The 16,840-nt window shown below is 37.9% G+C and overlaps 1 protein-coding gene across 1 annotated transcript in view; it reads right to left on the bottom strand.

Moving 5' to 3' along the window:
- Positions 1 to 5,508: 5,508 nt before the first annotated feature.
- Positions 5,509 to 16,840, bottom strand: part of UNC80 (unc-80 homolog, NALCN channel complex subunit) — a 173,455-nt gene continuing 162,123 nt past the window's right edge. The window contains 5 exon segments of the mRNA XM_023763266.1: positions 5,509 to 5,775; positions 6,567 to 6,775; positions 7,594 to 7,705; positions 8,619 to 8,700; positions 15,428 to 15,484. Coding sequence (XP_023619034.1) covers positions 5,509 to 5,775; positions 6,567 to 6,775; positions 7,594 to 7,705; positions 8,619 to 8,700; positions 15,428 to 15,484 — 727 coding nt within the window.

The following is a 16,840-nucleotide window of genomic DNA, read 5'->3' as shown; positions in this document are numbered from 1 at the left end:
CCCTTCAAAAACACAAAGCAAAAACCACTTCTTCCTTATTTCTCTCTCCGTGAACTGGTCCTAAAAGCTGAAGGAGTCAGATTTGGGGCGGGATCATAGCTCTGTCAGACACTAGCTGGGTGAGGTAACCCAAAATTAATGTTAGACTATAATAAGGATTAAAAAGCATGTATTTGAGCAAAAGCAGCTGTAGGAGACACAGACCCAGGTATAAAACCTGAACTGTGCTCCCCTGAGACAAAGGGGAGGCTGCCTTATATAAGTAAAGTCTCTGCCCAAGTTTTCAATTAGGTCCATTTTATGTAAACGAGGTACCCCAAATCCTACACATCTGATTGGTCTGAATCGTGGATCCCTGATTGGTCAGCATTATACATCCTGATTGGTCGTTATGGGGCAGTTCTGCTCTGACTGGGCTGGTCTTAGTCCATTGGTGGGAAAATGAAACCTCTTATGATAGTTGGCTCCGTGGGAGTAAATGAGCAGGAAGCTTAGAATTCCTATGTGGTTCTTCCTGGTACAGAGTAGATGAGAACCCCTTGTCAGCAAATGGCCACTTGGCTCTTATTATTTGACTGAGTTATTCACTGAGCATAATATCCTCTCTAAGTCCATCCATGGTATTGCAAATACCATGTGATCTCACTTATATGTGGAATCTAAAGAACAAGCGAAATGAACAAACAACATTGAAACAGACTCATAGACACAGAGAGTGGACTGGTGGTTGCCAGAGGGGAAGGGGTTGGGGGACTGGGTGAAGGCATTAGAAGTACAAATTGGTAGTTGCAAAATGGTCACAGGGATGTAAAGTATCGCACAGGAAATAGAGTCAATAATATTGCAATAACTATGTATGGTGCCAGGTGGGTACTCTAAATATTGGGGAGAACAGTTTGTACAGTATAGGACTGACTCTAGCCACTATGCTGTTCACCTGAAACCAACACAAAGTAATATTGAAAGTAAACTGTAACTGGAAAATAAAAATAAAATGCAAAATCTGGGCCCTCAGTTGACCATGGGGAGTCCATCTCAGCAGATAAAGTTCTTCTAGGGGTTCACATCAAATAAATCTTTCTTCTCTGAGTCCGCAATGACCTGGAAAGTCACTTCTCCTGCTTCATTGTTTTCTCATCTGTCAAGACAGTGTCCAGTGTTGTGAGGATTAAATAAGCAAATCCTGGTGATGTGCCCAGCACATGATGCCTGGTGCCCAGAACAAAATAATGGTGGTTATAATTACAACTCTCCTTCTCTGCTTCTTGTCCTCATTCCTCTTATCGTCTTGCTTTTTCCCTCTCAGGAATGTTCATTGACAGATTATAATCCATTTATTTACTGTTCAGACACAATTGAAGAGGTATAAGAGTGTTTATTCTTCTGCCAAATGTGTCTAGAGTCTTTGGGTCAGGAAAAGACAGGAAATATCAACCATGTGAGGAAAAAAATGAATTTAGCAAGAACATACCTTGGAGGGTAAGGATAGGGCACTATGTACTCTGTATAAAAGGCAGACTAGTAGTAACTTGAACCCCATGATGGTTCTGGCCACATTCAGAGGACAACCAGGTCCTTAACATTCCTCCTGGGAAATCTACCAGTCATTCCAGGTCATAACCTGGGCAAAGAAGTCAAGCTGGGGTATCTGTCTCCCAATATGCTCATTCTGCTTTACTTTTGAAAGTTAGGGTAGAATATATGAGTAGAAGGGAGCACAGTTGGGATTGGGGAGGAATTGGATGTGTCTAATTGAAGGGTGACCTCAGGCCAGGTAGGGGATTGAGGAGAGACATCAAGGCACACAGCAGGGCTCCAAAAGGAATACTTTCCTGAATGAGTTAAACTATTCCCTATGTTAAGAAATGAGAAATGAAACAATCAGTCCTCTTAAGTGTTTTTAGAGTTATTTTATTATATATGTGCATATTCAAACACAGAAGTCTTAATATCTTTCATAAATATCTTTCATAAACATTTCAGTATTAATTCATAGGCATTTTTCCATGCTCTTTGGTCATCCAGTATTTATAACAGACTTCTTAAGTCATCTGAGGGAAGTTGGCTGTGTAATCATTTGTTTTTTTACCTACAAAATGGCTAATGAAGGATTTTTATCCTTCAGTCACAGTGACTATTGAAATATATTATGGAGGTACATTGATCTGTAATGCTAAATGGTCCTAAAACAATATAAATGAATTTGCCTTAAGCTTTTCCAAATACATTCTACTCTTAACTTGTCTTTATTGTCCTGAGTGTCAAACCAAACTCTGTTTCTGAATTGTGCAGTTGAGGCCCACTAAAGTAAATGAGGAAGTGGACTTTCTACTCACTGCCAAGGACAAGCCATGGCATGGACAGTGTGCAGTCACATGGCAACAGCATGGCTTGGTGTGACAGCAGCAAATTCCAGACTTGAGGAAGGGTATTTGTGTTTTAGACTATAATTCTATTTCTGACCCTTTCTTTCCTGTAGGTCCCTATACACACCCTATTCTCATCTCAGATACTGTTGGAGTTGGACAGCTGAGTGGATAATATTCTTCATTGACTAAAGGGACAGATACTAAAGAAGGGAGCTGTCACACTGCCTTAGGTACTCTTGGAGGCCTGAAATAGCAAACCAGTTACTTTCAGCCTATTCAACAAGCTCTAGCCAGACCCCCAAATACCAGAGATTGTTTTCCCAGCACTGCCATGCCCAATTATGCTTTTTGACACTAGTTCCCAGTGCATTGTCCCAATGTACTCAACAATTCAGTTTCCTTCTATTGGAAAAAAAATCAAATAATGCATCTAATAGAATTATAGAAAGCAGCAAATACTGGAAAAACGAGAATAAAATGTTTTTCTATAGAAAATGCTGTACCCAGGATTGAACTGCTTTAATTGAAACTGAGTACTATAAATCTACACCCACTATTATGGATGATACGTGTTTATTCCAATTTCTCTCAAAAGTTAATTTCTGAAAAAGCAACCTCTCAGTTGAGTCCAATTTTTTACACATGGGATGTAAGTGCCTGTTTTAATTTTCCTCTGAACAAAATGAATATCATTAAGCATCATAGCTTAAGAAATGATATAGTATTACCAATACTGTATTTATCATATATAATTATTTTTAGTCATATACTCAATAATTTGAACATTGCAAAAATTTGTTAAATATCTTAAACATTTCTCTAATCTCCCACTACTATTTTTTTTTAAATAGCTATTCCTTCAAACTCAGGTAACAGTATTCCTGAGAATACATCTTGTGACAATCTTATGCACATACATTTAGATACTTTATCAATTGCACATGAACATTCAATAAATTACATTCAACACATTTAAGGGCACCTTAAATGGAACAGATGCATACATACATCTGCAAAATCTCAGTAATCCCAGTATGAAAACATTCCCACCCTCCAAGGCCCTGCTTCTCAGAGTGGTGGCTTTTTTTGCAAGATACAACAATACTTAGCTTATTGGAAAAGTTTCCAACAGCCATCTATAACCCTAGAGTGAAGGAGTCAGGCTAAAAGGCAGACGGGTCAGCATAAATATGTTCAATACTTTTTACATATAAAGGTATTCTTAGCAGATATTTAACAATCTTCTTTGACCCCTTTACTTTTTAAATATGTTATACAATTACACATAGAGAATTTGAATCAAGAATCAAGTGACTGAAACAAAACACAGACAGATATAGAGACTCATATAGCTCAGACACATGTAATTACCAAACATAAGGCCTCTAACACTAATTGAGCAGCATAATTTTTAACAGGCAAAATACATCAGCTTAGAAAGAGTTATAAACCCACTTACATTATATTTCTGCATAATTCAGTGTTAAGTGTCTATATTCTGAAAATATTTTAAAACAGAAAAGAAGCCTCTGCTTTCTGAAGCTCTATTTTCTGAAGCTTAATCTAAAATTTTTAGTTTTGTCCATTATTGTCTTTAACTCACAGATACCTTTCATTCTCATAGTAAATTGGACCAAAACCCCAATTATATTTGAAAGTACAAACCACAGTGTAAACAATGCCTATTTAATAAAGGATTCTTACAGAAAAATAATTTTCCTTGTGATTTGGGTGGGTTTAATAGGTCTCTATATATACATATACTTTCATGGTCAACATAGTCAAAGTTTAAGCATATAGAATGTGTTATGAATTCATTGCAATAATAAATATCTGTATTTAACTTCAACTGGAGGACTAGAAAACACACCCACTCACTCACACACACACCACCATACCAATTTAGGTAAATATATGAGTTTTTATATAATTAGTAGTTCTGTAACAGTTTTCTAATGTAAACTGTTACATTTCTGAAATTCAATTTTGAACTGTATTATTCCTAGCCCTACTACAGCATCAATAACATACTAGATATGGCCTCACAAGCCTTTTAAGTTTTATACTTTGCTTGAGTAACTGAACTTCAAGTTAAAATAAATTCATAAGCTGACTTTGTCCATGAAGCGATTGCTCAATTTATTTTTTTTTCCTCATAAACTCAAATGTCTAAAGGATGATAAGAATATTGTTAACATTGGGAAGCTATTTTAGTGAACCTATTCTAACGATAACTTTAATATCTGAAAATAAGTCCCCGAGGGTAGGCACTACTATAAGGAAACTAATCACATTTTGCAGTATTTCCTAATATTGGCAAGATGTAGTTAGGGCTAGAAGTAGGAATACCATCTTTTCCTAACTATTATAGTTATATTTCATTTTTATTATAGTATGGGTTGTTTAGGTTCTTCTTAATTCAGAATTACATTTGATAATTTCTAGAGTATTCTCTCTACAGTGATTGATTATCAACGGAATGACCTTATGGCATTAGCATTCTGATTTACAACATGCAATAAAAATGACGGTTGAAAAGCAAATATTGAAAAGCCCACAGCTCTAAAAATAATATGTTTTCCTTCTTCTACATGGCTGCGTTGTTGATCAAAACAAAAATGTCTGTGGACTTATTTATTATTTAGTTTCCCCCAAACTAATATTTTCATTATTTGTTATTTTTATGTAAATTGCTACTTGTACAACCACCTGTTTTAATATTTTTGAAACTATAAAAATAAACATTTGCATGAGATGTATAATGTGAATAACCTCAAATGCATTCTCTTTTAGAATATATTATTTGTTAATATTTCTAGCTAAGCAGCTCTGTAATCGTACGTTTTTAACTGCTCAAGCCTTCTTGAATCACAAACAATGTGCAAACGGCTTTTCCCCCTTATTACTCCCTCGTCTTTACGGTCTTCATACAATTAACTAATCTTAGCCATTGTTTTTTAAAAGATGTTTATGAAACAATATGTGCACTGGCAGCAAAATCTACTGAGATTTGTGTCACCTATTGGATATAAAGTGCTGTGTTTTCATCTTTTTTTTTTTCAAGCAAAAGTATTCAACTTTTAGCTAAGTGATCCCTCCCTCATCTTGTCTGCACCTGCAACTCGGACAAGATACAGAACTAAACATGCGACTCATCCAGGTCTACACCAGCCTCCCCCAGCTCCGTGGGAGTGAACGTGAACTGGCTGGACAGCAGGGGGTTCTCCATGCCGTTTTCTTCGCTGATGTGAAGGACAGTGTCTCCGTGCTGCAGGAGGATGGACGTCTCAAGGCCTGTGAAGTCATCAGGGTCTGAGATTTGAGTAGAGAGGGGGCTGTGTGCTGCAGCACCTTGTACTTCTGGGTCCTCCTTCTTTTCTCCTTCTTCAGCAGGGAGGATCTCACTCTATGATCAAACAGACCATAATGTCACGGGAAAGTAGAATGGGTGCCAGGGAAGAGTATACAAAATGTTGTCCAGCTTTAACTGGACAGGATTTTCAAGGCTCATCTCATTTCTAGCCTTTGTTAGATGTGAGCTTTTCTGGAGGCCCTCCAACTTTCTAAGCCTCGGTTTTCTAACCTATTGCATGAGCATAATTTTTGCTCTGCTAACCTCGTACACTGCGAGGATAAATGAGCTCATGCTGTTACAATACTTTTTAACCATTAAAGACTACACAAATGTATATAGTAACATTGCCCCTTTGCTTTCTTCAAGTACATGAGAAGGAAGTTGGACCTCTGGGAATTCATTTATAAAAATCAAAAGAAGAAAAAAATATCATAACAATGAGGGGAAAGATCAAAACAAGAAGTTCCTCTCATCTTACAGGATGCAGAAGGCTCTCTATTTAAAGGCTGCATCTAAATTGGTAACTTTTTAAAAACAGAACTCTCTTTAAACTATGAATCATATATGGGTTTCAATGGATATTTTAGCTGTGCAATATTTTCCCTGAGGTTTCTCATAATAAAGAATACCAAGACTTCTCCTATTGCTTCTTAAGTAAATGTATTCCTGGCCATATACTTTATATGGTCTTCTTTTTCATGATGATAGGACCATCATCTGTCTGGCTAACAAAAGGTTACAGGTCTAGATTTAAATGTTATGCAATAAATTTGCATATCCAAGTGGTTCCTAGACATAAGTATACAGGGAGCAAGCCTTGTCTGTTTCTCTAGCACCCTCACCTGCTTGGGAGACAGTCTATGAAGATCAGCAACAACAATGGCCGGGGAAGATGTGAGGACTGGTTTGTCCATTCCTTCTGGCTTCCCAGATGGGGCCGGGCTGCAGCCTTGAGGCTGGACTGTGGCAGGAAGTGTGTCCGTTGGGGCACCTGCTAGCTCTGGCTGAGCCGGCTGGGCCTCAATGAAGGTCACAGATCGTTTCTGATCCACTGCAAGTGAGAGGTAAAGCAGTAAATAGAGGGGAAATATGTAGTCATTGCTTAATAATTGGTATCTCCTGGCTTTTCTTAATAAAGATGTTGGTTTATTAATAAGTGAAAGCATACTTGACTATTATGTATATATTTTGATTTCATCTTCTTATAAAAAGTAGGATTTGGGTAGAAAAATCATTTTTACATAAATGGCCCAAGAACAAGATTTGCATAGAGCATTAGGTGAACTTGGTCCTCATAATAACTGCCAACAGGATTTTAAAGTCCCCATTATCTACCATGTCTTTGTCTTCAGTAAGACGTATAACAAACTCAGTCCCTGGCTTGGGTAAAGAAAACACAACCTTCTATAGTTAAATCTAATGGCATTTATAGTTTACCTTGGACTTTGCCATTTCTCTAGATTCTTTAAAAATATATATATTTTATTGATTTTTTACAGAGAGGAAGGGAGAGGAATAGAGACTTGGAAACATCGATCAGCTGCCTCCTGCACACCCCCTACTGGAGATGTGCCCGCAACAAAGGTACATGCCTTTGACTGGAATCGAACCTGGGACCCTTCAGTCTGCAGGCTGACGCTCTATCCACTGAGCCAAACCGGTTAGGACTCTCTAGATTCTTGAAGGTAAGGATGGGGGTTGGGAAAGGTGAGAAGAAACAAAGGCACTAAAGTTTTCTGGGAAACTTTTCCCCTGATCCTAGTGTCTTCCCAGAAAGGAGCTTATCTGCATAAGTTTCTGCAGGTCTCCCAGGCTGAGTTGCATGGCATCGTGTCAATGGTATAATCAGAAGGGACACAGGAACCTCACCAGATGGCTTCGTTTTAGGTTGAATGCTCCTCCGAGTGGTTGACAGCCGAGCTCCATGGCGGTTTCTGGATTCATTCTGAGTCTTCTGACGTGACAGTAGAGGACGTCTTAGCTAAAGAGAATAGGCAGAATGAGGCTGACTGCCCAGGAGAAAGCGCTATGCTCTGAGGATTCTATGGTTTACTCCCTACTTTATGGGTTTCTGTGGACTCTTATGATTGTTCTTTACGTTTGTAGCTTGTAAACTTCTTTCTGCATGTTTGACTACAAGTATTTGATTCTGACATCCCCTTTAACCAATCCCATCTCCTGATTATTACACCTTCATATAGGCTAAGAACATTAACATCATTTAAAGTAGCCAATGTGAGAATTTCAGTGAATTTTAGGATACAAAACTAACGATTATTGCTTATAGATCAGCCTTTGTTCACCTAAAAGTTGCAGTTGAACCTATGTGACCTCTCAAGGGAGTGGGGGGGTTGAAAAAAACCTCAGATATTGAGAAGTGTCTGGTGTCCAAATCAATGCTGGGATGCTCCCATCACAATAAGAGAGCAAAGGCTCACTTCAATTTTCACTTAGAGAGTTATGCAAAGGAAACCCACCTAAGGAAACTCATAAAGATAATCTTTACTTTGGTTTCAAGTTTAACTTGAATCATTAACCTTGAAATGAGGAAGAAAGGACAACTGTGTCTATGCCTTTACACAAACATCAACTTGAAAACAAATCGTCCTGGGTCATGAATTTGGCTGGGGAAGAAAGCTTCTGGAGAGGGAACAGATAGAAGTATAGGCCTACTCACTTCACTAAGTCATCAGCTCCGTTCATATGAGCTAACATAGGAGCTAAAAGCTCTCAGATGGCTCAAGCACTTACCATGTTTTACATGTGCTCTGTACTGCTTGTTTTGGGTGTGAAGAAGGCAAAATATAATCTCAGTATATACGGACATTCAAAATTCAATAGGGCTTCAATCTATTTCATGGGGTGACTCTCCTGCCCTTCTCAGGTCTGCTTACCTGCCTTAGGCCCCTCTTCCTCCCCAGCGGCTGCTGAATGAGGAGGTTCTGTTGGCCAGGCTCGCTCTGCACACTTGCCACCCTGCCAAGCACCAACAGTGTTAGTGTGCCTGGAGACAGTACGGAAGGTCGTCCTCTGGTGGGTGTTAGCCTAAGTCACTTACACGAAACAGTCACTTCAAAGATACCATTATCTTTGAAGGAAGGTTGGGGAAGAACCCCTGAGATGGGAGTTTTCAAAGGTTTGGGAGGAAGGACAAGGCCTTTGTAGCCCCGAGCTGCCAAAATTGAGATTCTGTTTTCAATCACGGTGTCATAATTATCATTCAGCAAAACATTGGTTTGATCACATCCCTGGTTTGGAAACCACCAAAAAGTTTGAGATGTCATATTCTAATCTCAATTTTTTTTCCCAAGGGGAGGGAAAAAGGTAGTGACAAACACACACAAACAATTCTACCACATGGATGGGAACACCTTTTTGAAGATTTCAATTTAAATGAAAGTAAGATGGACGAATATCAAACACATCAGACACAGAATCCATTTGGGTGAAGGGGCACATTCAGCACATGTTTGCAGCCTGAAGTCTCTGTGACTACTAAGTGAATAGTCACATGGGCAGACAAGTGTTTTTTTTTAAAAAATGGATTTAGATTTAAAAGGCTGGCAAAGTAATTAATCTGTCAGTAGAACTCGGAAGAGAAATGATCAATATCAAAGAGCTGCACTCAAACATATCATGCAGTTTATAAAAGCAGCAACCTGCTCCCCCCAAATTTGCTGTGTATGTGTGTATTTTATATGCAAGAATGACTACTGGTAGTGGCCACTATTTTAGTGTTGGGTGAAGCTGAAAATACTGTCATGGGTCCATGATCCTTTATCATTCTGCATGCATGTATAATAGGTGTTCATAATGGCAGTGGGGGTGAAAAAAGAGATGTATTGTGCCCCAGAGAACACTGTAATTCTGTGGATGATGCCAATGTGATTATTTGGTTTATGGGTAATTCATTTCTGCTTTGCCTTTGCAAAAGGAGAATCATTTACAAATAGTTTTTAGAGTCAAATATGCCACAGAGGAATCCAGAGTCAGCAACTGTCCAGGAAAAAAAGAGAAAGACTATATTCATTCATTTTCATTTTTTAAAAATGAGCTATCTAAATACCTAGTGGCAGTTGCAGGGAGAAGAACTGGTGTCTAGATGGACAATCAGATGCTTCCCACGTTGTGTTTACAACTGGTTAATCATGATGTGGTCAACACAGGCACATCCGTCAAATTTTAAAAGTCTTACATTTCCACCAAAAGAAAATCAATAATTCCCAAATGGAGTTTTATCAAAGTTCTTATGAAATAAGAATGTAATTATATCATAATTATACCATTTGGGATAGATAATACAGAATTATATAAGGAGTCCCCCGAACATGTTTTTAAAACTTTCTTGTTCTTTTAATATCAGGTTCAAAAGAGCAATGTACAGTATTTTTATACATATATGACCTTGTACCATCTATGACCTTTCTATGAAGACAGAAAATTACCCCAATGGAACAATGCAATAAGTTCTGGTAAACAATCCAGACTATGTTGCTGGAATGTTTGAAATGACATCTCCTTATTCAGTGTACATTTTAACATGTGTCATAAATTGGAAAGAGAATTCAATTACCACAGGCACAAAAGTACAAACAAGTTTCTCCCAAATACCAAGCAAAGCTTTCATTGGAATGGGTTCTTCATTGACATCTAAATGTTACCTCAGTTCCCTTAGCCATAAAGGGAGGTTAATACTTACCACCTACCTCCCATTAAGGTAGAGAAAAGAAGTTAGTTGATGTAAGATGGTTTGAACATGAAAAGTAATGTTTATATCATGCTTCCTTGTTTTACATTTGATGTTTGTAGTGAGTTTATTGCTTTTAAAACACTAAAAGGGAGTGGGTAATAAAATGTTTTGATAATAATTGGGCAGAGAAAATGAAGTCGAGGCGGTCCACTTGTCTCTTTTCATTCAGAGTGTGAGAAAAAAATGTCGCAAGAAAAGAAAAAAATGCACATTACTCAGAGAGTGTTATAAGTCAAAACATAATGGTAATTTCACAATGATAATTCCAAGGGAGGATCATAATAAGCACCAAAATTTTCTCTATGGATAGAGATTTTTATTTCTAAGAAATAGGTCAAGTTTATAGCTTTAGTAAGTAGTCGTTCTATGTAAAAGATGTAGCATTTCATCAATGGAATGCACACATCAAAGATGAATTTATAGAACATATCCTTGGAGATATATCCCAGCTAAATTCTCCTTCAAAATGTAATGCTAATATGTTTATATTTGGGGCATCAAAGTCTGGCTGAACTATGTGCAGTTAGGACATATTACTAGTAAACAGAGAGGTTCATAATGAACGTTATTTATGCAGAGCCTGTTTCTTTTTCTCAGGTCTTTATCAAATCGGAGTCACATATAAGAAGTAGTTTCAGTTTAGCTTCTCTGCACATCATGTAATATCTCATCTGTAGGATTTGCAGTGTGTGACCAGAGGTGTCGAATACTAAAACTAACCAGGAAAAGACCAAGGTATTAGCCTTAAGCACCTCTCTATAGAAAATTGGCTTCCTGAAATTTTTAATCTTGGGAATGAGAAATGGCTCATTTTTACTCTTTTGCTAAATAAAAGGGCAAAACAATAAGGATAAAAGCAAATAAAACTTTCTAAGTTGAAGCTAAAATCATCGTTTGTATTTTTGAGTCACTGAAAAACATGACAGCGGCAAACCATAGCATGATCTGGGTTTTAGAGAAGCCAGTGCTTGGGGCTTAGCAGAACTGGTGTGACTCAACTGTCCACAAAAGACAGACGCCTTACTCAAAATGGAAGGAAGGCATTTGTAAGCTAATGAATTCTAGGTAATGTTAGAGGGATGATTTTGGCACAAATTACCTCTTTTCCCTTGTTTCAGTATGATGGCTGGATTGTAGTATATAAATATGCTTGTACTTTCTAATGGGATATACGTATACCTAATGGTATTTCTTAAAAGAATAGATAAACAAGGGGCCATTCAGTAATAAATAAAAATTCATATCACTCATTTCAAATGACAAAAAAGTTTATGGATTGAAATATATTTGATAAATAAAAAATTTAAGTAGAAGCTATGGGTAAGGAGACTGGTACACAGAAAATGAATTAGTATTTTGATTGCTTTTATCATTGCATTTTTAGTTTGAATTTGATTAGATAAATCTAGAGGTGGAACACAAGACACATGGGATAGCCATTTACCCTGAATAATTGCCCTGTGGTAGGAATGAATAAAACCAGTATCAAAGGAGCCATAAAAACGCTTGCAGAGAACAGGGGATTCAAGAGTAGACAAAAGCCCTATTTTTCCCTTTCCCGGTAAAATAATTATTGTTTAACATTTACTCAGCCTCCACAACATCCAAGAATGTGTTTTAAATACCACAGAATTTAGAGATTAGAGGTTAGAATCAGATTAAAAAGAGAATAATCTGGATATTAGGGGTCACATAAGAACTGATTTAGTAATGACCAAGTACTTATCTGTGTATCATACACACATTTTCAGCTACATAAAAAGGTTGTTTTAATTTTTTTTGTACTTTGAGAGTACTTGCTAAATTTTTATACTTTGAAAATGTGTATGACCATGAGTCTACTAAAAAGGTTATTTTTATTTTCTCTCACCCAAAATATACATCTTGTTGAAACTTGAACCACATTCTTAATTTCCACTGTGATTACAATCATCCTTATGAAATCAAATAGAATTGCAAACTCCTTTTTTAAAAAATTAGAGTTGATTGTCAATTCCTGCCTTTCAAAATCTTCTAACATGTCCAAACAAAATCTAATTCTCAAGTATAAGCATCCAGGCTTGAGTGCTTGAATAAACTTAGGTATGTGCTTGAATAAACTTAGGTACATCTATATTTTTCTAGAGAAGAACTATGATCCATGGTGTTTGTATTTGGGGGTGGGCACAGGGAGGAAACATCTCCAGTGAGTTTTTATACCTTTAAGAGCAACATTCTTAACAGAAGATAATTCTTCCATGGAATATTATTTCAATTTATTAATTTATAAAAAAGAATCTTTTCTCCATAGGACAGTGCTTCTAACAGGGTGCTTTTTCTTGTCTTGAGTCTTTAAAATAAATTAGTTATGCCCTTGTCGGTATGCTCAATTAGTTGAGCATCATCCCATGCACCCAAAAGTCAATGGTTTGATTCATGCCCGGGTTGCAGGCTTGATCCCCAGTGCAGGAGGCTTGCCGGAGGCAGCCGATAGATGTATCTCTCTCACAGTGATGATTTGCTTCCTTTCCCTTCCTCTCTCTAAAATCAATAAAAAAATATTTTACATAAAATAAATCAGCACAGATTTATAAAAATCTTAGAACTTTTCAAAAGGTCTGCAAAATTGTTATTTTTTCCCATCTATTCATCAGGTTATCTTGGTGTCTTCCTCATATCACATTGCCCACTGTGCCTAATTAAACAAGTGTTTTTTCAAAAGCAAATTCCCAGAAAATTAACCAAAATATGGGGGCTAGAAGAAGGACCTGGGTCTATTACTCTTGCACAGGCATGCTTCCTGATATTCTTTAAGCTTTGGTGCCAGATTTTCCTTAGAACTACTTTGGATGCATGTTAGATCCTGAGTGCTCAGGTATGTGCTGAACGTGATTTACATTGTTCAGGCTGTACTGCTTCTTTAGGACTTTAAGAGTCTGTAGCATAAAGAAGTTTCATGCCCCAAATAAGAAAGCCTGCAAACCAACTATAACAAGTATGGATCCTGTTTTATAAACCCACCTCCTGGTAAATGCCAAAAGTTCCTCTCCTCCAAAGAGAACTTGGTGACGTGATGAAGTTCAAGAGATACGACTTGCAGTGTATGGCAAAGGTGGAAGTGCTACTGGCTGGTGGAATGCCTCTGCTTTAATATAACTAGCTAGAACCCAAAGGGAATACCTCATCTTCCAGTTTCTTAAGGACCACAACTGAATCAGGGTGACTAGGCTGCACTCAGAACTAAAACACAACAGTTACAGGAACAACAGGTCAACAATAGTTCACCTAAAACAATCATCAAAGCCCCGACATGACTAATTCAGCTGTAGATAACGTCTACAGCTTTGGCTCTGAACCAGTCTCACGTAGCAAGAACTTGGGCTTATTCCCATTGACACTGGACCCAGGGCAGATTGGATTGAGTTAGAGAACTCCAAATGAGTCATTGGAACCGTGAGCCTGCCAGAGAGGGCCAAATCTGTCGAAGAGTTTCTAACAATCCATTCAAACTCCTGCCTTCTCTCACCAACCCTGGACGAGTATTTTACTCAACGAGAGTAGAATTTGTCCTAATTTAGAAAAGCCCTCAAAGTTGGCCAAGTGGAAGGCTAATTTAACACCGTCTCCTCTCAGGAGGCCACTGAAATGATATTCTATTCAAGGTTCTCCAGTCTGATGTGTAATACTAAGCATTTAACAAATGCATTCTTTGAAAGCTGTGGTCACGGTGCTAGACTTGGTTCTGATCTCTTCAAACGCCGTGAACAATGAAGGGAAACAGTCTTGAGGACCGTTTTGTTCTTCCTCGTCCCCAACGCTCTTGATAGTGGAATAAAGTCTGCTCTCTGTGGCATGTCCATGTTTACCACCAATAAGAGACTGATCTGTCGAGGCAAGGGCTCGCAAACACAAATGAATGTCATGAATTATGGGTCCAGCAAAAAAAAAAAAAAAAGATACACCTGATGATGGATAAAATTTCTCATTTTCAATTGGAGAAGAAAATGTGAAACTGAACAAGATGCAAAGAAAACAAAGGACAACCTGTCACAGGAACGGCCTCTCAACATTTCCTCATCTTGGTGATAAAGCAATAAACGCGGTAGGTTGTACTCACTCACTAATGCAAACCTGAAAGGGGATGTTTTCTCTTGAGATGGCACTCGTAGAATGAACAAGAAGCATTTCCCTTAATGAGGATTAGTTGAGAGGTGTGAATCAACAGCACAAGATTAGGAATGTCTGACGTGGTATATCTGAGTGTTAAAGGTGCAGTCCCCCTTTCTGAAGCTTTAAACCAATTGCCAAGACTTTATATTGTTTGCACCATAAGACTTCTTTTCCTGACCAAGATATGTTTGTGTCTGCCATTTCATGGCAAGTTCTGGAGTCATCCTTATATCGGGACAGACATTCTTGACATAAGTGTTATTTGAACAAGCTATTATAATAACCTGCCACATGGCATGCATCCAAGAGAGGGAATTACATAAGTTGTATTTACACTGCTACTCTTCATATAACATCATTATTTTCTTACCATCCATGGTATCAGTTAAAAGATCTGTCTTGATTTAATAAGGGGGTTCCTGATGATGGGGAGTTATATTAATTAGCTTCCAAACAACATTTCTTAAGGAAGTATCAGAGTGGGAGGGAATGATTAAATGGGATAAATTTAACATTTGGCATATCAAACATTTTAGATGTCCATGGGACAAGCCCCTAAAAGAACTCCACAGATTTTTCTTTTTTAGTAAGCTTTTTAGGCCATTTGTGATTGAGCTCTGGAGCTGAAAATGAAGGAGGCTACACCTTTGACTTCCAGGCTTGTGTGTTCATGAACAACAAAGGGCAAGAAATGGAAATAGGTATCAAGACGGGCGAGAGGAGACAGAGAGACAGAGGAGACAGGGAACAGCTAGTTTCCCAGCACAGACACCAATAGACAGGTAGCATTGATTGACACTGTACCTAGAGAGGCTGCCCTCGGCGGCCAGGCCCTGGGAGTCGTCGAGGACATTAGGTTCACTGCAGGAGGGGTAGGGAGATGAAGCATTTAGGGAAAGAAAATGCAAACAAATGAAAGAAAAAGGGAAAAAAGGCATGCGATTTTCTGCTTCCCAGAACTGAAAGTAAATAAATTTAACAGAACAAGGAAGGAAAAGGAGACGGTCAACCATTTCACCTTGTGCTGGGTTTGTCAAGACATAGGACTCAAGGCAATGGGGATAGGAGGGACTTTGGATGAATACGACTCTCGGAGGAGTGATCTGCTTATTGGTCAAGAGTCGGGACTTAAAATGAGCTCCAAATAAAAGCATGGGCTCGGAAACACATTGCAGAATGAGTCTGTACAAGATGAAACTAGCATTCCTTCGGTAACCATTTGGCTGGGTGGTTATTGTTTTTAACCTGTCTTATGTACGTGACGTTTCATTGAGCAGACCGCTGCTTCTTTCTTGTGCGTGGTGATATCATCACACAGAAACCACTTACCATAAACTGCCACAACCAAACTCTTGGAACTGATGCCACGAAGAAAAGTAAAGAAAGAACCCAACTTCCACTGCTAATTTTGCAATGAAAAGGCAAGTAAACAAATGGAAGAAAGGTAACCCTGGAGAATCCACATGGAACTCCATTTACCTCCTTACTCCATCCTCTAGTGACTGAATGGTAAATGGCAAGAGAAAAAACCTGTCAGGTTGGTGAAAGAATAAGTTAATCGTTTATTGATTTACTTGGATGCAGTTGATTTTGGGATTTGTGAACAGAAATTGTGTCATACTTTGCCTTTCTTTCCTTCACTGCCTAGCACTGAGCTTATAAGCACCCACGAGGTACTCAACAAATACTTCTTAAACCATTTAGAAAACTGGAAAACTGGAGTGCCTGCCTCCAAAGAATCGTTTAACTAATCTAGTACACTGTAAAAATAGCCTTTGTGTCCAAAAAAAAGGGCCCTGTCTCCCTAATGCACATAGACATTATTACCTTCACTAGCCTTCCAAAACATGACTCAAGCTCAAAGGGTGTAACTAGATTATCTTTCTGGATTCCTAGTATGTCTCTAATAAAACAAATTTTGTCCCTGGAAATGAGTTAACCCCTTAACAGATATGTCCAAGGGGAATTTATGGCCTGGTTATTTTAGGTAAATAACAACAACAACAAAAGCTCTATTTTAAATTCCTATAATTCCCTAATTTAAATAAAACTTTAAATAAATTGATAGTTTTATTTTATTCCTGAGAGAACCTTGCACATTGCTAACAATTAAAAATATTGATAGTTACCAATAACTGCTCATATGACTTTATACTTTTAGGACATTTTATAGTATATTCTTAGGAAGCAAAGAACACCAAACAAAATGTTTTAAAG

This window comes from Myotis lucifugus, unplaced genomic scaffold, assembly GCF_000147115.1.
Source record: "Myotis lucifugus unplaced genomic scaffold, Myoluc2.0 scaffold_3, whole genome shotgun sequence".
Classification (NCBI taxonomy): Eukaryota; Metazoa; Chordata; class Mammalia; order Chiroptera; family Vespertilionidae; genus Myotis; species Myotis lucifugus.
This window is presented reverse-complemented; position numbering and strand designations above follow the sequence as displayed.